Source organism: Cetorhinus maximus, chromosome 17, assembly GCF_964194155.1.
Source record: "Cetorhinus maximus chromosome 17, sCetMax3.hap1.1, whole genome shotgun sequence".
Lineage (NCBI taxonomy): Eukaryota > Metazoa > Chordata > Chondrichthyes > Lamniformes > Cetorhinidae > Cetorhinus > Cetorhinus maximus.
Window position 1 is genome coordinate 33,021,430 of NC_135895.1, and position 24,843 is coordinate 33,046,272.

At 43.0% G+C, this 24,843-nt stretch overlaps 1 protein-coding gene across 1 annotated transcript in view; it reads left to right on the forward strand.

Annotated features, from left to right (window-relative positions):
* Positions 1-24,843, forward strand: part of LOC144692831 (uncharacterized) — a 68,635-nt gene that overhangs the window by 24,803 nt on the left and 18,989 nt on the right. The window contains exons 4-7 of the mRNA XM_078561905.1: positions 1,347-1,527; positions 2,352-2,480; positions 8,913-8,980; positions 11,079-11,152. Coding sequence (XP_078418031.1) covers positions 1,347-1,527; positions 2,352-2,480; positions 8,913-8,980; positions 11,079-11,152 — 452 coding nt within the window. The remainder of the gene's footprint in view (positions 1-1,346; positions 1,528-2,351; positions 2,481-8,912; positions 8,981-11,078; positions 11,153-24,843) is intronic.

The window sequence follows — 24,843 nt, forward strand, 5'->3', positions numbered from 1 at the left end:
CTTGTCCTATTCTTGAATGAGCCATAGTGTCCTCCAGCTAAACATTAGGAAGATCAAAGCCATCATCTTTAGTCCCATAACAAACTCTGTCCTCTTGCCACTAATTCCATCTCTCTTCCCAACCACTTTCCTAGGCTAAACCATATTGTTGACTTGACTCAACTTGACCCTGAGCTGAGCTTCTGACGCCATATGCTTCAAATCACAAAGCCTGCTCAGTTCCACCTCTGTGACTTTGCTGGCCTCTATCTCTGCTCCAACCTATATGCACCTGAAACATTCATCCATGTCTTTGTTTCTACAAACACAACTATTGCAATGCTTTTCTGGCCAACCTCCTATGCTCCGCCTTCTGTAAACTTGTGTTCATCCAAAATTCTGCTGCTCATATCCTATCCCATTTGAAAATCAGCCCTTTCCTCACTGAGTTACTCTGGCTGCTGGTCTCCCATGTTTCATATTTAAAGTTCTCATTCTCATATTTACGATTCTTCACAGCTTTACCCCTAAAAGAAAGACGTCCATTTATATAATGCCTTTCATAGCTTCAGAACTTCCCCAAGCACTTTACAGCTAATGAAGTGCCTTTTAAGTGTAGTCACTGTTGTAATGTAGGAAAATTGTCCCTGTAACTCCTTGAAGCCTTACAATCCTTCAAACTTTCAATTCCTCTGGCTAATAGCCACTCATATGTGCCTCTCCCCTTGCCCAGCTATTCGAGGACATTACTGACTAGGTGCCAAGCTCTGAAATTTCCCCTCTAAAGTAACACCACTGCTCCCCTACTCCCACCCCCATCTCTCAGCCTTTCTCTCCTCCTTTAAGATCCTTCTTAAAATCCATCTCTTTGATCGAGCTTGTAATATGTCTTTTGCTTTTGCTTTTGTGAAGCACTTTAGGATACTTCTTCCATGTTAAAAGTGCTACGTAAATGTTCATAGAGTGTAGAGAAAACCTTTCCCCAAAATGAGCATAAGATTATTTAGCCCTGATTATTTTCTCCCCATTACAAATATATTTGGAAAAATGCTAATGCTTTGATTTAAAATGTCACTGCGTGTGTTATAACAATACATGCCACTACCTGGTAATCATTTGGAACACCAGAGAAACTGGGAAATACTTTTATGTAAGTGAGGACAGTCACCTGAGAAAATGTCCTTGAACACAACCAGGTTTGTGAGCAGAGAGTGTGTACAGTGCTGGTGATTACATCTGGTATTATAACATTTTCAACAGTTTATTTAAATCAACATAGAAACCATGCCCTGTTAAATCCTAATAACTTGAAGATAGCTTTATCTTTAATATTAATATCACTGTTCTACTTTTCTCAATGCCTTCAGCTATAAATGGTATTGCAATTTCCTGGCCTTGGAGACTGTGTTGCTGTTCGCAGTTGTACCTGATTTCTATGAATACATTGGGAAGAATTCGAGAGTGAATAATCTTCTCTCACTGGCAACGGGAGATAGTGACTTTGTCACTGAGATTTTAGAAGTTCTCCGAGGTAGAAACAGCCAAGAGGTAGGTACTAGCTTAAGTAGCACGCTTACTGTGTAGATCATACTTGCAAGATAATTTTTGAAACCCCTAAACTTGTGGCAATATTAAGGTTTTCCCAACCAGTTTCTTCTGTCTTACATTAATTTGATTTTTAACTTGTTTTTTCTCCCCCCTTCTTTCCTAATCCAAATTATACACCTGTGTTAAATATTTTTTCTCCCAAAACATTTTTCTTTCAGTTCAATGTTTATGCAAGATTAGTTTCTGATGTACAAGATCAAAGAAGATAGGGGGAAATTAGAGGGCAAGTCACTCTGAGACAATCTCATCTGCTTCCTAACAGTCAATTTAAGCATCCCATTGACATAGGCTTGGAAACGGGTCGCCTACAGGTCACTTAGTGACTCCTCCAACTTAGTTCCTCTTTGCAGAGTCAGACCAAGCAAAGTGTTGCCACATGTTGACCATTTGCAATTTGGTCCTATTCCCTAAGTAATACATAGAACAGTGACATACAATTTTTCCACCATTGCCTCCTGATCCTCAAAGTCATCTCGGGGAAGGCAAGGTGTTTGAACCAGTTATGATAGATCTTTTCAAACGCAAAAACTATTTAACAAGAAGACATAAATTGCGCTCATTTAAGGAGAGAGGTCACAATGCTTTTTAATTCAGCATAACTTTACTTACTTTTAGTGTTGGGGGAACTTTAATTAGGTGCTGTTATTTCAACAATGTATTGTTATATCAATGCAAATCCTGATTAATTCCTATCTTCTGTAGTAGTTAGCTAAATTTCCTGAAACTTTAATCCTTTGGGTATCTCAGATTGTTTTAATTCCCAGACAGGTGTGGAAAAATTGTTAGAGCAGGCATCACAGCTTGTCATTCAGAAGGTCCACGACTTCTACTGTCACAAGAGGGCCCACAATAGCAAGTACAAAAGGGAACACCAGTTTTCTTTAGTGCTGAAGGTAAGTAAGGCAGGGTGTTGTATATAGAAGGAGTGTAGTTATAACATGCCATAGCAGCAGAGTTTTAATGGTCTGCTGGGAATGCATCTTGCTTTGTTCAGCCTTTGTGCAATGATTGTTAGACCTTGAAGCAAGAAAAATCAATATAATGAATGACAGCATCAGCTGGTATTGTTTGCTGAAATAACTATTTATAGAAATCTTTTAAGAATGTATTAAAAATGCTAAAAAAAAACTACTGAAAAGGATAAAGAAGTGTAAATATTTTTAAAAAGAATACTGCTTCTTCAATTCAGTATCACCTCCTTGCGATGGTGATAAGTATCTGTTTATGAAATATAATATCGTATTTGTCGGTTTATGGATTTCCACCTAAGTCTAGCTTTTAAAGATTTATGCATCCATACTTCTTTCTCCAGCCCATTGAATTTTTTAATGCTTAGGGTATATTTTCATTCACAGTTCTGTTCTTACCAATGGAAATTTGGATAAATTTTGACATTGAATTCGTCTGAAAAGGTTTCAAAAAATAGTTTCCCCAAATCTAAACTGTTTACAATCTTAGTACACACCTGATCAACAAACTCCACTAGAATATCAGAGCCTTCAATGCATACAATTACTAGACAATTAATTGGATGACTATCTCATTCAGTGGGTTGTCAAAGATGTAGATACACATCAACGGCTGAATCTCAGGACTAACATGCATTACTTCTCTGCATTGTCAGGGTGCCGGAGAAGAGTGTGCAATGTCAAGCTGGAGCATCAGGATGGATGACCATTTTTACATCACTGGGACTCTCATATGTTCACTCACTACACTGTCAGGCATCAGAACACATCTCCTCCCAAAAACTGTTAAAGTATATTTACTCCCAATAAAACTGCCAAGGAGTCAGTTATTTAACTATTTCTACATCACCAAAGTGTACACCTGCCCAGTAACATTGTCAGGGATTAGAGTGTCCTTTAGTACTAGACTGCCAGGAATCTTTTGCAGACTCTAGAATATGCTAAAACATCAAGCATTGTGTGCACTTCCAGTGAAACTGTTGCACATAATTCATTGGTGGACCATAGTTGAATCTAATGAATAATAGTGTACTGTAATGAACATCTAGTTCATGGTTCGAGCTAATATTTTAAAGGAAATGGTGATAGGAGCAGATAATCAAAAGATGTCACAGATAAAGGAACAAAGAGGTGTTGAAGGTGGTGATATTATCTAAGAGAATGTGCTAATTAAGAATGGATGGCAGGACACTCAAGGTACAGCTCTAGTGGGGGTGGGGTGGAAAGACTGACAGGGCATTACAGGTATAGATTTAAAAATAATGGAAATAGGTGGGAAAAGAAAAATCTATATAAATTATTGGAAAAAACAAAAGGGAGGGGGAAGAAACGGAAAGGGGGTGGGGATGGATGAGGGAGTTCAAGATCTAAAGTTGTTGAATTCAATATTCAGTCCGGAAGGCTGTAAAGTGCCTAGTCAGAAGATGAGGTGCTGTTCCTCCTGTTTGCGTTGGGCTTTACTGGAACAATGCAGCAAGCCTTAAACCAGCTTATATTTCACCCCTCTCCTAATATTACTCAGTTCTGTTGAAGGGTCGTGAGGACTTGAAACGTCAACTCTTTTCTTCTCCGCCGATGCTGCCAGACCTGCTGAGTTTTTCCAGGTAATTCTGTTTTTGTTTTGGATTTCCAGCATCCGCAGTAGTTTTTTGTTTTTAAAGGTAATGTTTAGTTCTGGGAAGATTATTGTTGCGAATGCAAGGCAACTAAAATGCTGGGCTTTAGAGATAGCCAGAACACTTGAAAGAAAATGGCAGTTCAGAATACCCATGTTTGCTTAATAGAGTTTAGTGTAGAAGAGATGGAGCCATAAAACAGCAGTGGGATTACTTAGCTGGAGAATTGGAGACAGGGGGCTGAATTTTACGTGCCCCCGGTGGGTGTGTTTCCCCTGGGAGGTGAGCAGTCTTAGGCAGTCCGAGTCGAAATGACCTTTGAGGGAATTCGGTGGTTAGGTTTTCAAAAGTGAAGAGTTGAACTATCTCATGAGGGAGACAGAATTTTAATGATATATTGTGACTCACAGCGGTCACTGACATCTGGGTGGGTTGCTGAGAAATCCGTGGGATCTATCTTGGCCTCACCTGCCATTTAATGTGCAGTGCGGTGTGTTCAACTGTTAAATCATATTTACCACATGTTAATTTTGAATCTTAGCATATAAAATAAATATTGTAAATTGTTTTACTTTTCTGACTTTGTATAGTAAAGTTTATGTTGTTTGTTTAAAACTAGAATTTTGTGGCTTTACTCTCCTGGTTGGTAACCTGGATTTCAAACTTTTGTCTACTTTAAACAAAAAGGGCAGAATATTGCTGTCGGCGTGCGGGGGTGGGCCCAACATGCTGACGCGTAAAATGACGCGAGATGACATTAGGTGTGCATCCCAATGTCATTGGGCGCCATTTCGATATTGCGTTCAGCAGGCACGCGCCAGAGGCGGTTGTGCGCCCGCTGAACTGTCAACAGCCTATTAAGGCCATTAAGAAAGCAATTTACCTTTTTAACAACGCTGCCCGTCCAACCTTAAGGTTGGCGGGCAGGCGAAGAGCCCAAGCGGCCTTTGTGTTTTCCAGGAACCCTCATCCACAGGCGGGATGAGGTTTCCTGAAGGTTTTATAAAATTAATAAATAAATTTTGTCAACTTCACAATCATGTCCCAGCTCATGTGACACTGCCACATGATGGGACGTGTTTAAATAATTTTTTACTTTATTTTTAAAAAACTTTTATTATCCACTTAATCTCCCTGAGGAAGCTCTGTGCCTCAGAGAGATTGAAGCGCTCTTTTGCGCGCATGCGTGAAAGAGCACAGGCCCCGACTCTCCCTCCTACCCCCACCCGCACAGATAGCATTGAGCGCTACCAGCTGAGCGTTACACTGGGCGGGCCTTAATTGGCCTGCCCGCGTTAAACGGTGGCATGCAGCCAATCGTGGGTGGCGATCGGTTCTGTGCCAGCCCCTGCCTGCCCTCGCCCAGCCCGCCCGCCTGCCATAGGTAAGATTCTACCCAAAGTTACTGGTCCCTAACCAGATTGTAACAATACACGGCTGAACGCAATTAAAGGAGTTATTTATATAGATAGTAACAGATCCCTGGAAATTAAAGGCAACAATCGTTCTGGTTAACAGGTTCAGATAGTTTAACTATAAATTGGTGGTTGGGTATGCATAAAGGTTTTGATTTAATCAATACTTTAATGGCGTGAATTCCTTAATTTGATTATAGTTTTTGGGTCACTTTCTAATTCCCTGTTTAACTAATCGACAAGGATTTACTGTAATCTGAAGATATAACTTCATATTCTTGTGCCAGAGCCTAAGGGACATTTGTGAACAAGATAAGTTTTTACAACAATCAATGGTAATTTTATGGTCACCATTACTGAGGCCAGCTTTATATTCCAGACTTATTAATTGATCCTAAATTCCATCAGCTGCTGTGGTGGGAATTGAACCCATGTCCCCCAGAGCAATAGCCTAGGCCTATGGATAATTAGTCCAGTGACATTACCATGACACCACCATCTCCCAATTGGAAGAGATGCAGCACAGATGTCGCCAGAATAATACCAGGGCAGACAGCATCAACTTGGCTTGTATTTCCTTGTGATTAGAAGGGTGAGGGTGATCTAATCGAGGTGCTAAAAATGATATTTGGGAGCTTGTAAGGTAGATTAAAATAACCTATTTCCTCTGGTGGGGGAGTCCAGAACTGGATGGCGGAATCTTCCATGGGCAACGAGGGTCTTCCCCGCCCGTCGTCTTTGGAAGGCCCGCTGAATCTTATGCCAGTCAGGCAGATCCAGGCACACCAACCGACCTCCCCCCAGAATCAAGTCACTGGAGGTGAGAGTCCTGCCCACCCAGAGCTGCTGGTTAATCAGAGGCCGGAAGCTCCTGTGCTCGACAGCGCTACAGAGGAGGCTGTGGCTGCTGACGGAACAGCAACCCCCGGAGTCCTAGGATTTAGGAGAAAAGTAAGTGATGTGAGGAGGGGTTTTTTCTTGGGGTGGGTGTCAGAAGCGGGTCAGAAGCAAGGGCGGAGGGGTGGCTGTCAGCTGGAACCCCCTCCCGCCTGATGCTCTCAATTGTGCACCAAGTGCCTTTGATTGAAGGGACCGCCACCCCACCCCCCACCGGCTCTCTTTTACCAGTAGCGCAGGCCACACGTCGGCAGGCCCACTTGAAGTTGGGTTAATCCCAGCAGCAGCAGATATAGCCCTTAAGTGGTCATTAGTTGATCATTTAAGGGTCTTAATTGGAGGCAGGCCGGGAAAGTTGCCCATGGGCCTTCCTGCCTCGAACTTGATTCCAGCGGAAGCAGGGTCTTCTGGTACAACACCACCCTACCTAATTAAATGCCCTTTCCACCCCCAAGCTCCCCACCCCCAGGAGCATAAGATTCTGCCGGATGTGTAATCTTAACATTAGAGCTGTGCCAGAAATCAGAAAGCATTTTTCACACAAAGGATATTGGAAAATTGGAATTCTTTCTTCCAAAAGGCTGTGGATGTTGGGCCAATTGAAATTTTCAGGACTGTGATTGATAGATTTTAGTTGTGAAAGGGTACTAAGGCTATGGAACAATGGCAAGTAATTGGAATTGAGGTACAGATCAGTCGTGATCTAACTGAGTAGTAATGACATACCCCCGTTCCTATGTTCCAGTGTTATTTATCTCATGTCATGTCAACTATGGCTCAGTGGCTCAATCTTGTCACATGATTCTAGGTTCAATTCCCAGTCCAGAACTTGAGCGCAAAAATCAAGGCTGATATTCCAGTTCAATACTGAGCAAGTACTGCATTGTCAGAGGTGCTGTCTTTCAGATTGAAGCCCCATCTACCTGCTTGGATGGATGTAAAAGATCTCGTGGCACTAGTTTGAAGAAAAGCAGGGTAGTTATTCCCAGATTCCTGGCCAGTATTTATCCTTTCAATCAACATCACAAGAAAACATAATATCTGGTCATTATCATGTTGCTGTTTGCGGGAGTTTGCTGTGTGCAAATTGACTACTGTGTTTCCTACATTACAATAGTGACTACATTTCAAAAGTAATTCATTGCCTGTAAAGCATTTTGAGACATCCAGTGGTTGTGACAAGCACTATTGTTATTATCCTTGTGAAGACCAATGACATGAAAGAACTGAACTTCCCAAATGACCCCAATGGAAGAAACCAAGGGTCAAGGTTCACTTTTTAAAACTTGTAACAATCAAAACTAAAAGTCAACATAGATCAAACATGAACTAACAGGTAAATTGTATTCAGCAGAAACTGTAAATCACACTTTAAATAGCTGATACAACAAAGGTAAATCTCTCAGATTTCTCAGACAGTTCCTTCAGCATGTATGTCATTAATGTCAGCCACAGAGTCCCACAAAACTCTGTTATTTGCACTTGGAGTTTAATTACTTTTCTTCACGCAGGATTTGATCATCAAGTAGACACTGACACCAGCTTTACCACCCCACCCCCAAAGTTCCATAGCTGCAATGTCCACCAAAAGGCATACCTTTCTGTATCTTTCACAGCTCTGCTCCCCGAATTGACTTATTTGGTCTTCTTCTTCAGCTGTGCTGTGACTTTTCACCTTTTAGCCATCTTACATTTACAGCTTTACAGCCATCATTCTCTCTCTGCTGAAAAGCAAAACTGAATCTTCAGCCCTGCTTGTATTGACCACAGGCTGAAACCCAATCTTCCAGTCTCTAATTCTTCAAATTCTTCCCAATTGGCTTCTGTTTCCTTAGCAACTGAAGGCATAGGTTCATTTCTCAGGAGTCTGATGTCACAGCCAGGAAAATCAATCAAGAAGCTCCTTTCCCAGAAACCTGGAACAGGTCTCAAAAAATACAAGCTTTGAAACCATTTCACCACAGTAAATAAATGAAAGATTTAGACAACTCCATCCCTATTGGAGAGGAAGGGCATGATCTTGTATTATCCTGCAAATGGAGTTATGGTCATATTGATCTCTTGAATACATTTGTCTCACATTTTGAATAGAAATTCATATAATAAAAAAAATGGGCTCAATGAGCCTTTCCCGTTCAATTTCAAAGACCATTTTTTTCTTTTAAGTCCTAGCAGATCTGATAAAGATCAGTGTTGACTATTTTTATACGTATACGGAGATGCACACAGATTGAACAGGGTTCATCCTCCTGTTCAAGAAGGTAGTGAAGATAAAGGAGGGGAACTGGGAAAAAATAAATTTGACTCTTTCCTAATACGTTCCCCGCAGGCGATGTACTGGTAAAGAGGAATTACAAGTAGTGTTTTTTGCATAATTCACTTTTCAAAGGCAATTTGGCACAAACATATAATTCTCTCTTCTATCATAGGCCAGCAATATCTTGCCCCAGAAGTCAGTTGCAGAATTTTTTCAGACAAGTGAAAACCTGCACCAAGGGTGAGTTGCGTAATCAATATTTTTTGCTGGAAATATGATTGTGTGATTAACTACTATACTGTATTTATCAACTTGTGCCAATCTGTCCGTATATGCTCATGCGGTAACCATGTAGTTGAGGGTTGTGAATCTTTGGAGTTCTCTGCACAGAGAACTCTGGATGCTCAGCCATTGAGGCTAAGATCGAGAGATTTTTGAACCATAAGGGAATGAAGTGATATTGGGACCAGGTGGGAAAATGGAGTTGAGGTTGAATATCAACCATGATCTTATTGAATGGTGGAGTAGATTTGAGGGGCCAAATGGCCTTCTCTTATTCCTATTTCTTATGTTCTTAAGCACATGGAGGGAACTTAGGAAAATATGAGGAATTGAGTGACACGAGGCAGCATTTTCCTGTCGGCGAGTGGGGCGTAAAATGACGTGCGTCACCACACGTCATTTAGATTTTCAGTTCGGCTGCGTGCCCACCGAACTTTCAAAGGCCTATTAAGGCCATTTAAAACCTAATTAACTCAATTTAATGAGCTGCCCATCCAACCTTAAGGTTGGCGGGCAGGCGAAGAGCCCAGGTGGCCTTTGTATTTTTCATGAAACCTCATCCATGGGCGGGATGAGGTTTCATGAAGTGTTTTAAAATCTAATAAAAATTTATACATTTATTCTTTGACATGTCCCAGCTCATGTGATAGTGTCACATGAGGGGACATGTTTTAAAAGTTTTAGAAACCTTTATTTAAAAGTTTAACGCTGAAACAAATCTCCCCGAGGCACCCTCGTGCCTCAGGGAGATCTCTGCGCTCTTTTGCGCGCATGTGTGAAAGAGCACAGGGAACCACTCAGGGAATCCCCCCGCCCGCCCACATAAAATGGTGGCACAGACCCGATCGGGGAGGTCGATTGGGTTCGCACCCGCCCCCACACAAGCCCCCCTAACGGGGGGAAATTTCTGGCCATGGTCTTTCACTTCTGAAATTTAAATTTGAATCCAACCCACACTGATGAGATTAAGTCTTCAATGTTTAATATAAAAACAAAAAATGTTGGAAATATTCAGCATTATCTGTGGAGAGAGAAACAAAGTTAACGTTTCATGTCTGTGATCCTTCATCACAATAGATTCTGATGACAGGTCATAGACCTGAAATGTTAATTCTATTTCTTTTTCCACAGATGTTGCCCAACCTGCGGAGTAGCTCCAGTACTTCCTATTTTTATTTCAGATTTCCAGCATCCACAATATTTTGCTTTTGTGTGGCCTATAATGTTCACCATAACTAAAGAGCTAAGCCTGTCTCCATATAGTTCATTAACTGTTGTCCACAACAGATTATCCATATTTTAGCATGAAAATGGCAGAGGAGATGGAAATTTTGCTGTGATGTGAAAGTTGAGGCACATTGCAATGCGCAATGTAGAGGGAGGTTTTACTTTACTCCACTTTACATGGGGGTTTAATGCTAACATTGTGAAAGGAACCCAAATCCAATCCAAGAGTGTTTAATGCTGACAGTGGGTAAATATAAGCAGTAAATGTTCCATTCTCGAATGGAAAAAACTTAAGAAATTTGGCAAAATTTTACAGCAATAGAAGAAACCAACAGGGCTACTCAACGGTAAAGGACTCTACATATAGGCAAGGTCAGGTCATAGATTATCACTAAACCAACACAATTTATATGGTCTTTACTGTTTTGAGCTGCCTGGTAACCAAGCAGTTACAGTGCTGACTCAGCCAGCTAGATGGTGGTATTTGCAAGGCTGAGAGTTCCCTGTAATAATATTTTAAAGAATACATTATTCATTGTGGATTTCAGCCACATGGTCAAGCAATACACTAACTGCAGGTAAATTACCTCCCATAGCTTGGGGATAGGAGCGAATCAGAGGAAAATGCATCCTGACACATTGACCTCTTAGTGGCTGATTAAAAAGTAGGACTGCTGCAAGCAGGTAGGCCAGGAATTGCCAATGTCACTGGGAGAAAATAACTTGCAAAATAGGGCTTTAAAAATGATATAATAATTGTACCATTGCTAGTATATTGATTATTTTGTTTTGTACTGCTCATGCACACTTTTCTTTATCTTCTCTGCAGTATACGGAGTTTACCACACAAAAAATCATCAATAAAATGTCCTGATGAATCTGAAATGACTTGTAAAATCCCAGGTATGGAAGAGTGAACTTGGAGTCAGTTTGACATAAGTTTGTAATATGTGTAATCTCACCAGCCCAAACAATTTTGTTGTATGGGTTAACTTAAGTGTGTTTAAAAACACATAGACATTTGCATGCTTGGGAGTTCTTGGGTACATGATTACACTTCCTGTAGAACATCATTGTAGCAGTGAAAGGTCCTAGTTTACATTTTGACACTGAGCACTCTAATGCATGCCTGTGATCAGAAAGTAGCACGACTAAATCACTCTAACCTTGAAACCTACTGTGCAAAGCAACAATCCCTTCTGCTGTCTTGAGAGGAGCTCCTCAAGAAGAAATATCAAATTACGTTAAAGTGAATATCTGTTTGTATAAAATTTAAGTACCATTAACATTGGAAGAAATGCTTGGAAGAAGATACTAATTTAAGCATCTCACCCATATAAAATTCCAAGGCACTATCTTACCTTTTACATAGGCTGATTAAAACCTAACCTAAAATAAAAGTTATTTAGTAGGATAACATGCGAACAAAATGGTGATGTTGTACACATAAGACTTGATTTTGTTTCTCAGAATTGCCCCCATTATAAAGAGAAAAAAAAAAATAGGGTAGTGTCTTATGGATGCAATCCTATCTCTGCAAATGGCCATCAGAATTTCACACCCAGCAAATTCACTACTATCTGACCTGAACCACATACTACATGTAAACAAGGGCAAGTGGGCATGGTCAAGTTGTCTCTTCAATTTCCCCAACTAGGACCTTAACTGGTGTTGGGCAACACCACTTTAATGTGTTAGTAAAAGCAGCACTGTAGCATTCTTTAGCCCAGATGCTTGACAATGGAGGTCATTAGTGGAGAACTTTGAAATATTTCTGCATATTTTCTCTGACACTGCGCTTTGATTGTTTGGGGTCAGGAGCTTCAATAAAGTTCTCCTCCAGTTACTCTCAGGAAACTTAAATTTTGGAGTGGGTGGATAACTTTCACGATGAGATCCTTAGCTTGCTTTGTTACAAAAATGAGGAAGGCAAGGAAGTGGAAGAGGCTAGATTGAGAAAATGAAGCATCACAGAAGACATTTGATTCTACAGTGTTAATACCACCCCACGCGGTTCTCATGGATCCTACCTGTATTATTTTATGAGGTAGTGCATTAGAAAATTATGCTTCCCCCACTAACCCCCATCACATAAACTATTGCAGAGTTAATTTTTCTTGTGTCTACAGATTTGCTGCCTATCTCAAAAAGGAACACAACCTTGTTGGTAGCTGTTAAAGTGATTATAGCACTGAAATTTTATACCACTGGGTGATTCCAGGCAGCTTTGTGGTAACCACAGTCACATAAATCAATCAACAGTGCACCGCCGAATCAAAGTGATGGATGTTCTATTCAGGTGGACCTCACACTTTGTCCTTCTCTGTGGGCCCTGCCAAGCATCAAGAACAAAAATAAGCTTTCTTCAAGTAGCAGGATTCCCCAAAGACAGGATACAAGTTCTGGAACTTGTGTTGCATTGAATGCCTGAATGAAAACTCACCAAATCTTATCTTGGGAAAATTACATCATTCTATTAACGCGTAGCTGGTGACTGCTACCAACCACGTGGTTTTGCATGTGGATGCTTGTTAACCGGGAAACTGCCATGACGCATTGTTATTCAGTAATCAACTGTACCCACCCTGATGAATCAGAACACTGTTCTGAGTGCGCTGATTGAATAATGGGGTGGATGTCACCTATCTCAGGGTTTCTCAATCATTTTGCTTCAGAGCACCCCTCCTCCCCGTGCTATAAAAAATTTACACCCTGTAACATAACACAGTTTGTCTGTAGAACAATTAGTTATACAATTTAATATTCTTTATTTTTGTTTTACTTACTTAATGTGAATCTTGTTGCTGGTGGTGTTAAGCAACAATTCTGTCAAAGCATGAAGGTATCTTCAACAAACACACACACATCTCATACTCAGTGTTCATCCAAGCTCGGTTATGCTTAAGCTGATAGACTGTCACTTAGGATCGTAGACTGACATACAGGTGGATTGACTGTCACTGTGAGGTTGGTAGACTGTCAATGGAGCTGGTCAAATGCTGATGAAACCTATTGTGTTGATGTCCATACTAGCTCTTGCTTCTCCTCTTGTCCATTATTAATGAATCAAGCTAAATACACCTGCTGAGGCTGAACACTGTCTCCTCAACAATATAGCACTGGACCGATGACCATGAACCTCTGGGACCAAGCAGTGGTTCCCTGTTCCTCACATCCTGTGCAGGGCTGGAGTCAGGGACTAAAGTGATACTGTGCTGGTGGTGACCAGTGCCTCTAGGGTGAAAGGTAAAACTCTGCTCTGGTTACTCTAACCTTTGGCAACCAGAATTGAACTTACTTTAAACTGTCTGCATGATGAAGACAGGGTGAACCCCTTGAAACTTTTGCAGGTAACCCTGGTTAAGAGCCTCGACCTATTGGATATTCATCCTCCACAACATAATACATATATAATGAAGCCCTAGGATCAACCAGAATCACTATAGAAAAAGCAGTTAAAATGTTGAAACCCTGTTTCGGGTGCTTTGATAGGTCTGGAGGATCAGCCCAGCAAGGGTTTCAAGAACAATCATTACCTGCTGCATTCTGCACAACTGTACACTTTCCAGATGATGATTAGGAGGAGAATGAGAAGGAAGGTGAAGAAAAAGACTCTTCATCACCAGATCATGCAAAGGTTGACCAGGAAGGTGAAGCAGGGCTTCAGAGAAATCTGTTGCCAGTTACTCGAAGAAAGATTGCAGGAAATAATCCACGATAGTTCCTAATAAAGAACAATTCTGGCTTTCATATTGGACCATGAGATATTTAAGGAGCTCCATGCAATAAATCTTTGACCCTTTCAGAAGTAATTGTGCTGCTCACTGTACTAAGAACAAGGAGTCACTTTATTCATCATCACAATGCACAATCACACACTTCAGCTGACAATTTCCGGCTTCATTTATTACAGTAAGTCACACAATGTAATTTTTACTTCTGAATAACATGGCTATCCCCAGTGCCTAGTTTCTTACTAGTATCTGTTCCTAACTTCTTGCTTCTACATGGTTCACCTCCCATATCTGGGCAGTGACTGGGATGCTTCTGTTAATGCCTCCAATGACTGAGGTGGCACTTGTCTTGGTGATATTGCTGTCCCTGAATGAACGTTGACCAGCTCTAAATATCTTGTGCTTTCAAGAAGCATTGGACTCTTTCTTAAAGTTTCATTGAATTGAAATCATCAAGTGCAACCCCTTACCCCCAGCCCCCATACAGCCCTGTCCAGTTTATAATGAGAATTCTCTTAAAGGAATCTTTAAAGATTACCAAACATTTCTCCAAATTAGAGAAGTAATTGAATGGAAGCAAAGGGAAATTTTATTTGAGGGCAGAGTTTTCCCATTGGCATGCGGGGGCGGGCCCCGCATGCCGACGCGTGAAATGATGCGCGGTGACTTTGGGCGAGCGTCCCGACATCACCGCGCGCCATCGTGATATTTTGGTGGGCGGGTGTGCGCTGATCTTGGATGAGTGCCAACCATTAATTAACGGGCCACTTAAGGCCCTTGTGGCACCAATTGGCGCCGATTTTTCGGGGTCCGCGCGATCTTCAGGTCGTCACATGGGCGCAACAGGTAGGCGGGTAGGAGACAGTTGTATAAACCTCATCCATGGGCGGGATAAGAGGGGTCAGTAGGGTCGCGAATGTGCTCAGTAAGATATTTATTTTTGAAAGTTAATGATACTTGCCTGTATGAGCAGAAATACTCAAAACTCATACCAACTGCTTGGAAAGGACTCGCAACCTTCAGGTCAGGACTCTTCAGTGACGATCCATTTTGGGGCCTGCAGGTTTCAGGAAGCCTTCCCTTAGCCTGGAATTGGGAGTTGTGCTCTCCATTGGAGGCACCTCCTCTGAGGAGGAAGGGAGGGCCAGAAGGGGGAGGAGGCCAGGGGTGCACATTTAGCCTCCTCAGCCACCTTTGGGAGGAGAGCACAAGGGGCGCAGGGCCAACAGGAAGTCCAAGGCGGAAGGGGCCGCAGAAGACACCAATATCCTGCTGCCGGGGTTTACAGGCAGCGAAGCAGCTACCTCAATATGTCTGAGGTGCAGTGCCGAAGGAGGCTCCGTCTCTCAAGGGGGACAGTCAACCCTATCTGTCAGGTGATAGGCACTGAGATCTCCGCTAACTGTGTGGGTGGGCACCCCATGCAAGTGGCTCGAAAGGTCACAGCTTCCCTCAACTTCTATGCCTCTGGCTCTTTCCAGGGCTCGGTGGGTGATCTTTATGGAGTCTCCCAATCAGCTGTCCACACTTGTGTCAAGCAGGTGACAGAAGCTCTATTCAGGCATGCATTGACGTTCATCCACTACTGCTGGGACCAGGCCAGCCAGGCAGAGTGATCTAGAGGCTTTGCAGCCATTGCTGGCTTCCCCCGCGTCCAGGGTGCAATAGTCTGTACACATGTGGCCATTAAGGCTCCAGCAAGTGAGCCTGGTGCCTTCGTCAACAGGAAGGGCTTCCACTCCATGAACATGCAGATAGTGTGTGATCACAGGATGCTGATTTTACAAGTCTGTGCAAGGTACCCAGGCAGCTCCCATGACGCCTACATCCTCAGATACTCCCAAGCGTTGGGGCTCTTCAGTGCTCCAGTGTGGTTTGATGGATGGCTGCTGAGTGACAAGGGCTATCTCCTCAGAAAGTGGCTCATGACGCCTCTCCGCCATCCAAGAGCAGAAGCTGAGCAGCGGTACAATAGGAGCCACGTCTCCACAAGGGCTGTGGTGGAGAGAACCATCGGTCTTCTCAAGATGCGCTTCTGATGCCTGGACCATTCAGGGGGCGCACTCCAGTACCCCCAGATCGTGTCTCGGTGATAGTGGTTGCATGCTGCGCTCTCCACAATCTTGCGCTGGAAAGGGGGGACGCAGTGGATGAAGAAGGTGTTGGCGCAGTGGCTGCGGATGCACACGATGAGTCCAGCAGTGAGTCCGAGGATGAACAGGCACAGGGAAATGCTGAGGGGGTAGACGCTGACCCGGACATACTCCAGGGAGGTAGGGACACCAGGGAGGGTTTAATCCAATGAACCTTCCGCTAGAACACCACAGATGGACCTCCAACATAATAAGCCTGTGCTGCAGGCTCCATACTCGATACCTGAGCGCTACCTCTGCCTGGATAGGAACATTAACTAAGGGCCAAGTCAATAAAGCTCAATGTGACACAACCCACTCATAACATCAGGGTAACCATCCACCTGCAGAGGAAAAGAAATAACCTCAGCCATGACTGTATAAGTCACATGTCTAAATTTAATGATATAGCAAAATGATCTTAAGTAAACAAAATGACAAAGGTGTTAAACATCACACCAACTAATCATGACCTCATTGCAGGGCAACACAAAAGTACCAGTGAGAAACCCGTGGAGTTTACGCTTTCGGGTGCTACGTATAGGTGCTGTCCCCTCGCTGGCACTGGCATCTGAGACAGGCTGCTCACTGTGCTGTCCTGTGGTCTCAATGACCTTGGTGGCTGTCCTCTGGCCCGTGGAGCCTGTGCTGGCTCCACCTGGGAGGGAGGACGGGAGGAAAGCCTACCCGCTGGGTTCACTGACCAATGCCAACATGGTACTCACCCTTCCAGAGTGCAAAAGGTCGTTAAAGCGCTTGCGGCACTGGAGCCAGGTGCGCCGCACCACGTTGTGGGAGCTCATGATCTCCGCCACCTCCTCCCAGGCACGTTTGGTCATGTGGGGGGGGGCCTCCTTCTCCCGTCCCTGGGAACGAGGGCCTCCCGCCAGAGGAGGGCAGCAAGACAATCGCCCGAGAAACCAGGTGCACAGTGGCCCACTGCCCTATCCTCCTGCCTAACCTGCTCACCAGCGGCGCTCTGGGGAGCCCTCCTGCTGGCCATGTTTGACAGCCTTTGCAAGGCTGCAGGAGGACTTCTAAACAGGCCGCCAGGTTGCCATTGGACCCGGAGGTCATAGCAGTCCCACCGCCACCCGCCCGCTCCCGCTCTCCTCGGGAGCCGCATTTCACGCTGGGCGGGCCTTAATTCAGCCGCCCGCGTAAAATGGCAGTGTGGACCTGTTCGCAGGCAGCGATCGGGTCAGCGCCTGCCCACGCCCGCTCCCACACGGCCCGCCCGACAGGCAGGAAATTCTGCCCTGAGATTTGTTTTAGTTAAAGTCTGTCATATTTGATTGACAACAGTCTGTGATGAAATAGCATTAATTAATTTCTTTTCTTTTCATCAAACCCAAAGCTGTCGGAGATTGTATTCTTACTGCACCACAGGTTATGGGACGTATTGTCAGCCTTCCAGGCCCACGAGTTGCAGAGATCAAAATGGATGTTGTAGATAAGCAACTAATTAGACTTCACTGAGTTCAGTATAAAACTAGAATTGGATTGAATGGGCTCATCCTTACTGGAGGCTCTGTATGTGGAACTGAGTTGCATTATATTGTCCTTTCACCTCTGGGATTCAGATTTGAATCAGCCCAGGCTGAGAGGATAAAGGTTTTCTGTCTATGCTGGCTGCAAGGAAATGACTTTGGACAGTCTTGACCTAATGGCCATTAGTTCACATCATTAAACTGCCTTGTTTAGATCCATGCGAGGAAATTTTAAATCATCACCACTGATGGAAAAAAAATCATTCCTGTTTCCATAAATTAAGATAATCTAGCTTGAGATAATCAGCAAAAGAACCAGAGTGTAGAAGAGAATATTTTTTACACAGCGAGTTATTATGATCTGAAATCACTGCCTGCAAGCGTATTGGCATAGATTCAACAGTAATTTTCACTTTACATGAAAATAAAAAGATTTACAGGGCTATGGGGAGGGAGTGGGGCTGTGGGTTAATCGGATAGATCTTTCAAAGGGCCCAGATAGGCATGACGGGCTGAATGGCTTCCTTCTGCGCTGTAAGATTCTACAAAATAGGTTCTCAGAGAAACAGCTGATCCCATGTGGAAATTTCATTTACTGGCGTGGCTAACATTATGCATTATTTTTGTTGAAAATTTCAGGCTATGGTGCCAGCTTAAACATAGTCAAAATTTGTCACCAAATTTATTTACCTACAAAAATTAAGTGAACAAGCTAGTCAGTATGTGAAAAATAAGTTAGGAGAGTGCAAATTCCGCTCATTATTCTGGACGAAAGACAGAACTTGCTATTATTTCACATTTTTGCACATCATTGTGTTGTCCCAGGTTGTCAATTCAATGAATTGCTTTTGAAGTGTAATCATTGATGCTATGTATGCAAATGTGACAGTAATGTCCACAAAGAGCAATGAGGTACTGGCCAGTGCGTTCTGCTTTGTTGAGTGAGGAACAAATGTTGGCTAGGATACCAGGAGACTTTCCCTGCTGTGGCACAAATGCACCCATGGGATGTTTAATTCCAAATGTACTGAAATGGATTTCCTGTTTATTATTTCACCACGGCAGCTGGTGGAATTTAAGTTCAATTAATAAAATCTGGAATTAAAGGCTAGTCTCGGTAATGGTAACTAGTAAACCATTGCCGATTGTCATAAATACCCACATGGTTCACTAATGTCCTTTAGGGAAGAAAACCTGCTGTCCTTACCTGGGGCAGAATATTTCGCTCGTCAGGCGGGCATGCGCCTGACACAAATGAGCGTAAAATAACGTGCGATGACATTGGGTGAGTGTCCCGATGTCATCGAGCACTCGCGTGATATTTCGGTCGGTGGGTGCACGCACGCAGGAGTCAGCAGTGCGCCCGCTGACAATTAAACGGCCTATTAAGGCCATAAAAGTCATAATTAAAAGAAATTTTTCGCTGCTCAGGCGAAAAGGCCAAGCGGCCTTTGCACTTTTTAAGAAACCGCATCCACGGGCAGGATGAGGTTTCCAGCAGCAATTAAAAATAAAATAAAAATTTCAACATTTCATTAAGAATGTGTCCCTACTCATGTGACAGAGTGACATGAGGGGACATGTTTTTAACATTTTTAAATTCTTTATTTTTTATTTTAAAAATCTTTAGTTCCGAGCTTTTACTGCGCGCACCTGCGTGCATGGGTGAACTTCCGCACTCACCCTCCTCCTCCCCCCCACCCCAGTGGCGCTGAGTGTTGCAGCGCGTGATTCATGCTGGATGGCCGTTATTTGGCCAGCCAGCGTGAAATCACGGGTGGGGCCCGGTCGCGGGCAGCATTCTGTTTTGCGCCCGCTCTCACTCACCCTTGCTAAGCCCGCCCGACAACCGGAAAATCCTTGTCCTGGTCTGGTCTACATGTGACTCCAGAGCCACAGCAATGTGGTTGACTCCTAACTGCTGTTGTGATACAGCAGTTTGTAAAGGCTGAGTTACTTAAAATCCCAGAGGGAAACTTTAAACAACTGTCATAACCTATATTTTCAATAGGTATGTTTGAGATGCAGCTCTAAATTCAGAAATGAAACCACCAAGTCTCCAGAGATGTTTTTACATAAATTAAATTCAACATTTATTAATTTAACAAGGAATTAACACATACACATGTCTACAACTTACTTCCATAATAACTTTTAAACAAATCCCCAAATTAATCACTCCTAGGTAAATCTCCACCAAGGCAACAATAACCCATAGACTTAAAGAGACACAAGGCAAAGCACATTTTATCTTACAAATTCAAAATGAGGTTCCTTTCAATTTGGCTCCTTCGTACAGTTATAGGCTTACAGACGCTTAGATCTCACATGCCTCTGACTTACACAAACAAGACTCTTATGTATATACCTAGCCTTTCCTTTGAATGCAAATCCTCATTGTATCACCAGGCCTTTTGAACTCCATCTCTTCTAGCAATATAACCCCTTTCATAGTACCAATTTTATTAGTAATATAAACATATTGCTTGGTGTCTCCTAGCTAGGTGCAAGATTTCACCCCCAGTCTTTGAATGATTTATTCAACAAAATACAAATGCACCCTCTACCTTACTGTTTACATCTCAAAACTACTATACATCAAAACACCCAGACTAGCTGGCTTTAATCCAATTAAGACACACATGCTCACACCCACAGAGACAGACCCTACTACAAGTCCAATTTAAAATAATTTCCAATAGCATTACATACATTAATATCTTCATTACACTGCCCTCTGAAATAGCCTAGCAAGCCACTCAGTTTAAGGGCAATTAGGGATGGGCAACAAATGCTGGCCTTGCCAGCGTCGCCCACATCCCATGAAAGAATAAAATAAAAGAAGGCAACACTGACAATGCAGCACTCCATCACTACTTTTTATTCATTCCTTCATATGGCGTGAGTGTTGCTGGCAAGGCCAGCATTCTATGCCCATCCCTAATTGGCCTTGAAAGCCGCCAAGAGTCAATCACATTTCTGCAGGTATGGAGCCAGACCAGGTAAGGACAGTAGATTTCCTTCCCTAAAGGACATTAGTATACCAGATGGGTTTTTAACGACAAAATCAATGATTGTTTCTTGGTCACCATTACCAACACTAGCTTTCAATTCCAGATTTTTTTTAAGTTGAAATGTGGGCACACAGATTCAAATCCCACCATGGTTACTGGTGGGATTTAAACCTGTGCCTAGCTTGGCTTCTGATTACAAGCCCAGTGATATTACCGCTATGCCATCTTCTCCCCAATTGAATTGTTGATTACGACTGACTTGCTAACAGGAGTTTGACCACTGAGTCAAACTGACACTTCTAGTTGACATTTGCTGGGATTTTATCAACAGCGTGCCATTCCCAACATCGGAACCACAACAGTGCACCCTTGCACTCATTTCCCCATTTCCCAGCTGATTACAATTAAAATTTGAAGTGCCAGTGGCGTGCATGTAAAACATGTGCAATTCAGTGGCAGAGGAAGTTTTTCATTGGTGAAACCTGCCATCAGCTGACAATACAGCAGTGGGCTATGAAAGAGCCTCCTAGTCCAAGAGGAAAACTCTATCATGGCCACAACTTTCCTTCCCAACTACATTGTCATTGACATACGACTTGCGAGCATAAAGATGGCATGGGAGCTTTTCAGAATTAAATTTCACTTTTAAATATTTTACATTACATTGGTTTCACTTTACACACGTGTACATCATTGTTATTTGTTCAGGATAGCTTAGTCAGAGAGCTAAATATATTGGCACGCCACATGGCCACATGGCTGGCACACATTGATGGTTACAGCGAAGTTTGGAACATTTCCTTTATTGTGCAAGAAACTTTTTTGTTTTGTTCACCCTTTATTAAATGTTTATGTTATTGTCCAGTACTGACCGCTCTGTGGAAATATGGCTGAACTCGCAGCTGTCCCTCCCTTCTGTGCATTGTAAATGACATTGTCCAAGATCACTCTCAGTGGGGATAATTTTTGTAGGGAACTCAAAGTCCTGTAAGGCCTCTTCTGCCACCCAATATCCTGAGATGGATCCACATTTGGATGGTCCTGACACCACCATTTTCTTTCATTGACTGACTGTCCCCACCAACACCACCCCCCCACACCCCCCCCCACCCCCGCACCATACCCAGGACATCAGGCCCTTCCTACTTCAGTCCTCCATGCCCCTGACCCCACCCTCTGTCCTCCCCTGGATCCTTCTTCCATCCTTCCATGCCCCTGACCTCATTCCACGACCCCCCTCACCACTAACTCACCCTTACCGATCCCAAGCCTCCATGCAAGCTGTCATGCTCCTGCTCCGCTCCCTTATGCCGCACAATTCAACAACTGCTGTTGGGGAATCGAAATTTCACACCCTGCCAGTTAAGCACGCCACTTTTCCCACTCTTGTGGGCTCCATAAAATCCGATCGTGAACTGGGTGCCACGAGATTCTCATGCACCACTGACATTATCTTGAAGGTGGGACATAATTTTAAAATGTCTTCTGCTAATAAGTATGCATGACATGCAAACCTGTTACAATTACGAACCCGCCACAGGCCATCGTAATGCTCGACATGCCGCAGACACATCTTTGACTTTACCTCTGTACCTCAGCCCGCTGTTGGGAAATCGAAATTTCACATCCTGTCTAATTAAGTAATGCCACATTTCCTTCTCTTGTGGGCTCCATAAAATCAACACCCCGCCCCCCACTCCCACCCTGCATTGAGTATATTTTATTTAGAGTCTATGATAACACCACAAACGTAAATTCAATGATTTACAGCAACAGAACCATAGGGCAGGATTTTCCCTCCATTTCCAGGTCTCGACCCCCTGTGGGGGGGTAAGCATTCATGGTCTCACATTTCAGGGGGCATCCCTTTAATTGGCCTGGACATGAGTTTGGTGGCCAATTAGCAGAGGCGGGAACGGAGGCAGGTCTGCTCTTGAGAAGGGCTATTTAAACAGGTGACACAGCACTTTTGTGGCTGCCGTTTCACTACTGTATTGTCTAGTTGTAAGTTCATAGATTCGGAGAAAATTAGAACATCTGAGGAGAGCTAAAGGCCTAAAATCCAGGGCAGAACAGCCACCTGATATGCTGATGTGGACCTGGAGATCCTCCTGGAGACCATAAAGGGGAGAAGGAAGGTCCTCTTCCCACAGAGTGGCTGGAGGAGGCCACCCACCCAGATAAAGCAAGCCTGGATGGAGATAGCTGACACAGTCAGCAGAAGGAGCCTGGTGTGCAGAAATTGGATCCAGTGTTGGAAGATGTTTAATGACCTTGTTGGATCCTTGTCACTAGTTTAGTTGAACTAATGGATCCAGGCTGCACACTTGTTTTGGGATGACCAAGTTGGTACCATTGACATAGCAGATCAGCAGACAGTTCTTATGTAGAACACGTTCTATTTATTTACAAAGGAACTCAGCAGCTACACTTGTGTGCTTACAATTAAAACCCTGTTTCTACATTACAGACTCTTACTCTAGACTACTCACTACTGACTACAGACTACTAAGGTAGCCCGCACTACTCTGTTATTTACTCAGAAACATATTTTACAGTTACAATTACAATTCTTCTCAAAATATCAAATTATTTACACAGATAAGTAATTTACAAATTCAGTCTTTCTGGGGGTTTCCTTAGGCGTGTGGAATGTCTCAGATGCTTTGTCAGGAACCTGCTTTTCTGGTGTTGTCTGAACATGAGGTTCTTCATTGGGCACCTGCAAATCTGTTTCCTCAACTCTTGCAGGTACAGCCGATCCTTCAAACACATCTGTATTCAGTTGAGTTCTTTCAACAAGAGATGTTGACATAGTCGTGAACATTGGAGGAATAATTTCCTGATACTTTATTTCTCTCCTCCTCGTAAGATCTTTATGTCTCCGTATGATTTGGTCTTCTGCTTTCACGTGGTAAGGAAGAGGCCCAGTGACTGCACTTATTTCACTTGGTAATCACTTAGGTCCTTCACCAAAATTTTTAACATATACCGTTTCTCCCACAGTAAACATTTTGTCCCGACTATGCCAGTCATGTACAATTTTCTGACCTCCCTGACTCCTTTCCACCTTCCCCCCTAAATTTAGCATTACTAAACTCAATTTCGTACTAAGGCAGCGATTCATCAACAATTCCGCAGGTGTGACACATGTTGTCATGTGAGGGGTGGTTCTATAATGGAAAAGAGAACGTGCTAATTTGGTTGCTATGGAGTATCCAGTTAATTTCTTCATACCATTTTTGAATGTTTGAACTGCTCGCCCGGCCAGTCCATTCGAAGAAGGGTGGTATGATGAAGTTTGTACATGAGTAATACTGTTGAGACTGATAAAGCGTTGAAACTCAGCACTCATAAATGCAATGCCATTATCTGATAAAACCACTTCTGGTAGTCTGTTGATGTCAAAACTTTGACGTAGTTTGTCAATTGTAGCAGAAGATGTTGGTGACTTTACCTCATATATGTCCATCCATTTTGAGTGAGCATCAACAATAAGGAGAAACATTGTTCCCATAAAAGGCCCCACATAGTCAATATGCAATTGCACCCGTGGCCTTCCTGGCCACTCCCACAGGTTTAACGGAACTGTTGGAGGTAACTTTTTCACTTGTTGACACTGTATACAACTTTTCACTCAGCTCTCTATTTCTCCATCCATTCCAAGCCACCATAGATAGCTACATGCTACGGTCTTCATTCTGGAAATACCTGGATGTGAACTATGTAATTCAGTTAGCAAAGGCTTTCATCCTTTTGGAGGAACAATCACCCTAGCTCCCCACAATAAGATACCATCCTGGCTGGCTATCTCATATCTTCTGTGAAAATACGGTTTCATTTTGTCAGATTCCTGCTCTTGTGACCATTAATGAAGAACTTGTTCTCGTACTTTGGACTTGTCCAATCTCTAATCTGTCTAGCACATACCGGTGATGAATCTAAGAAGTTCAATAATAAAACAAGTTCTTGAGGAACTGGAACATCCTCATCATTTTCTTTCAAAGGCAAACGATTAAGTGCATCAGCGTTTGCAATCTGATTTCCAGGCCTGTGGATGAATGTATATTCATGCACTGCCAGAATCAATGCCCATCTCTGTATTCTTGCTGAGGTTATGGGTGGTATAGCCTTGTCCTCGCTGAACAATCATAGCAAAGGCTTGTGGTCCTAAATAATAATAAAATGATGACTGTGCACGTACCGGTGAAATTTCTTGACACC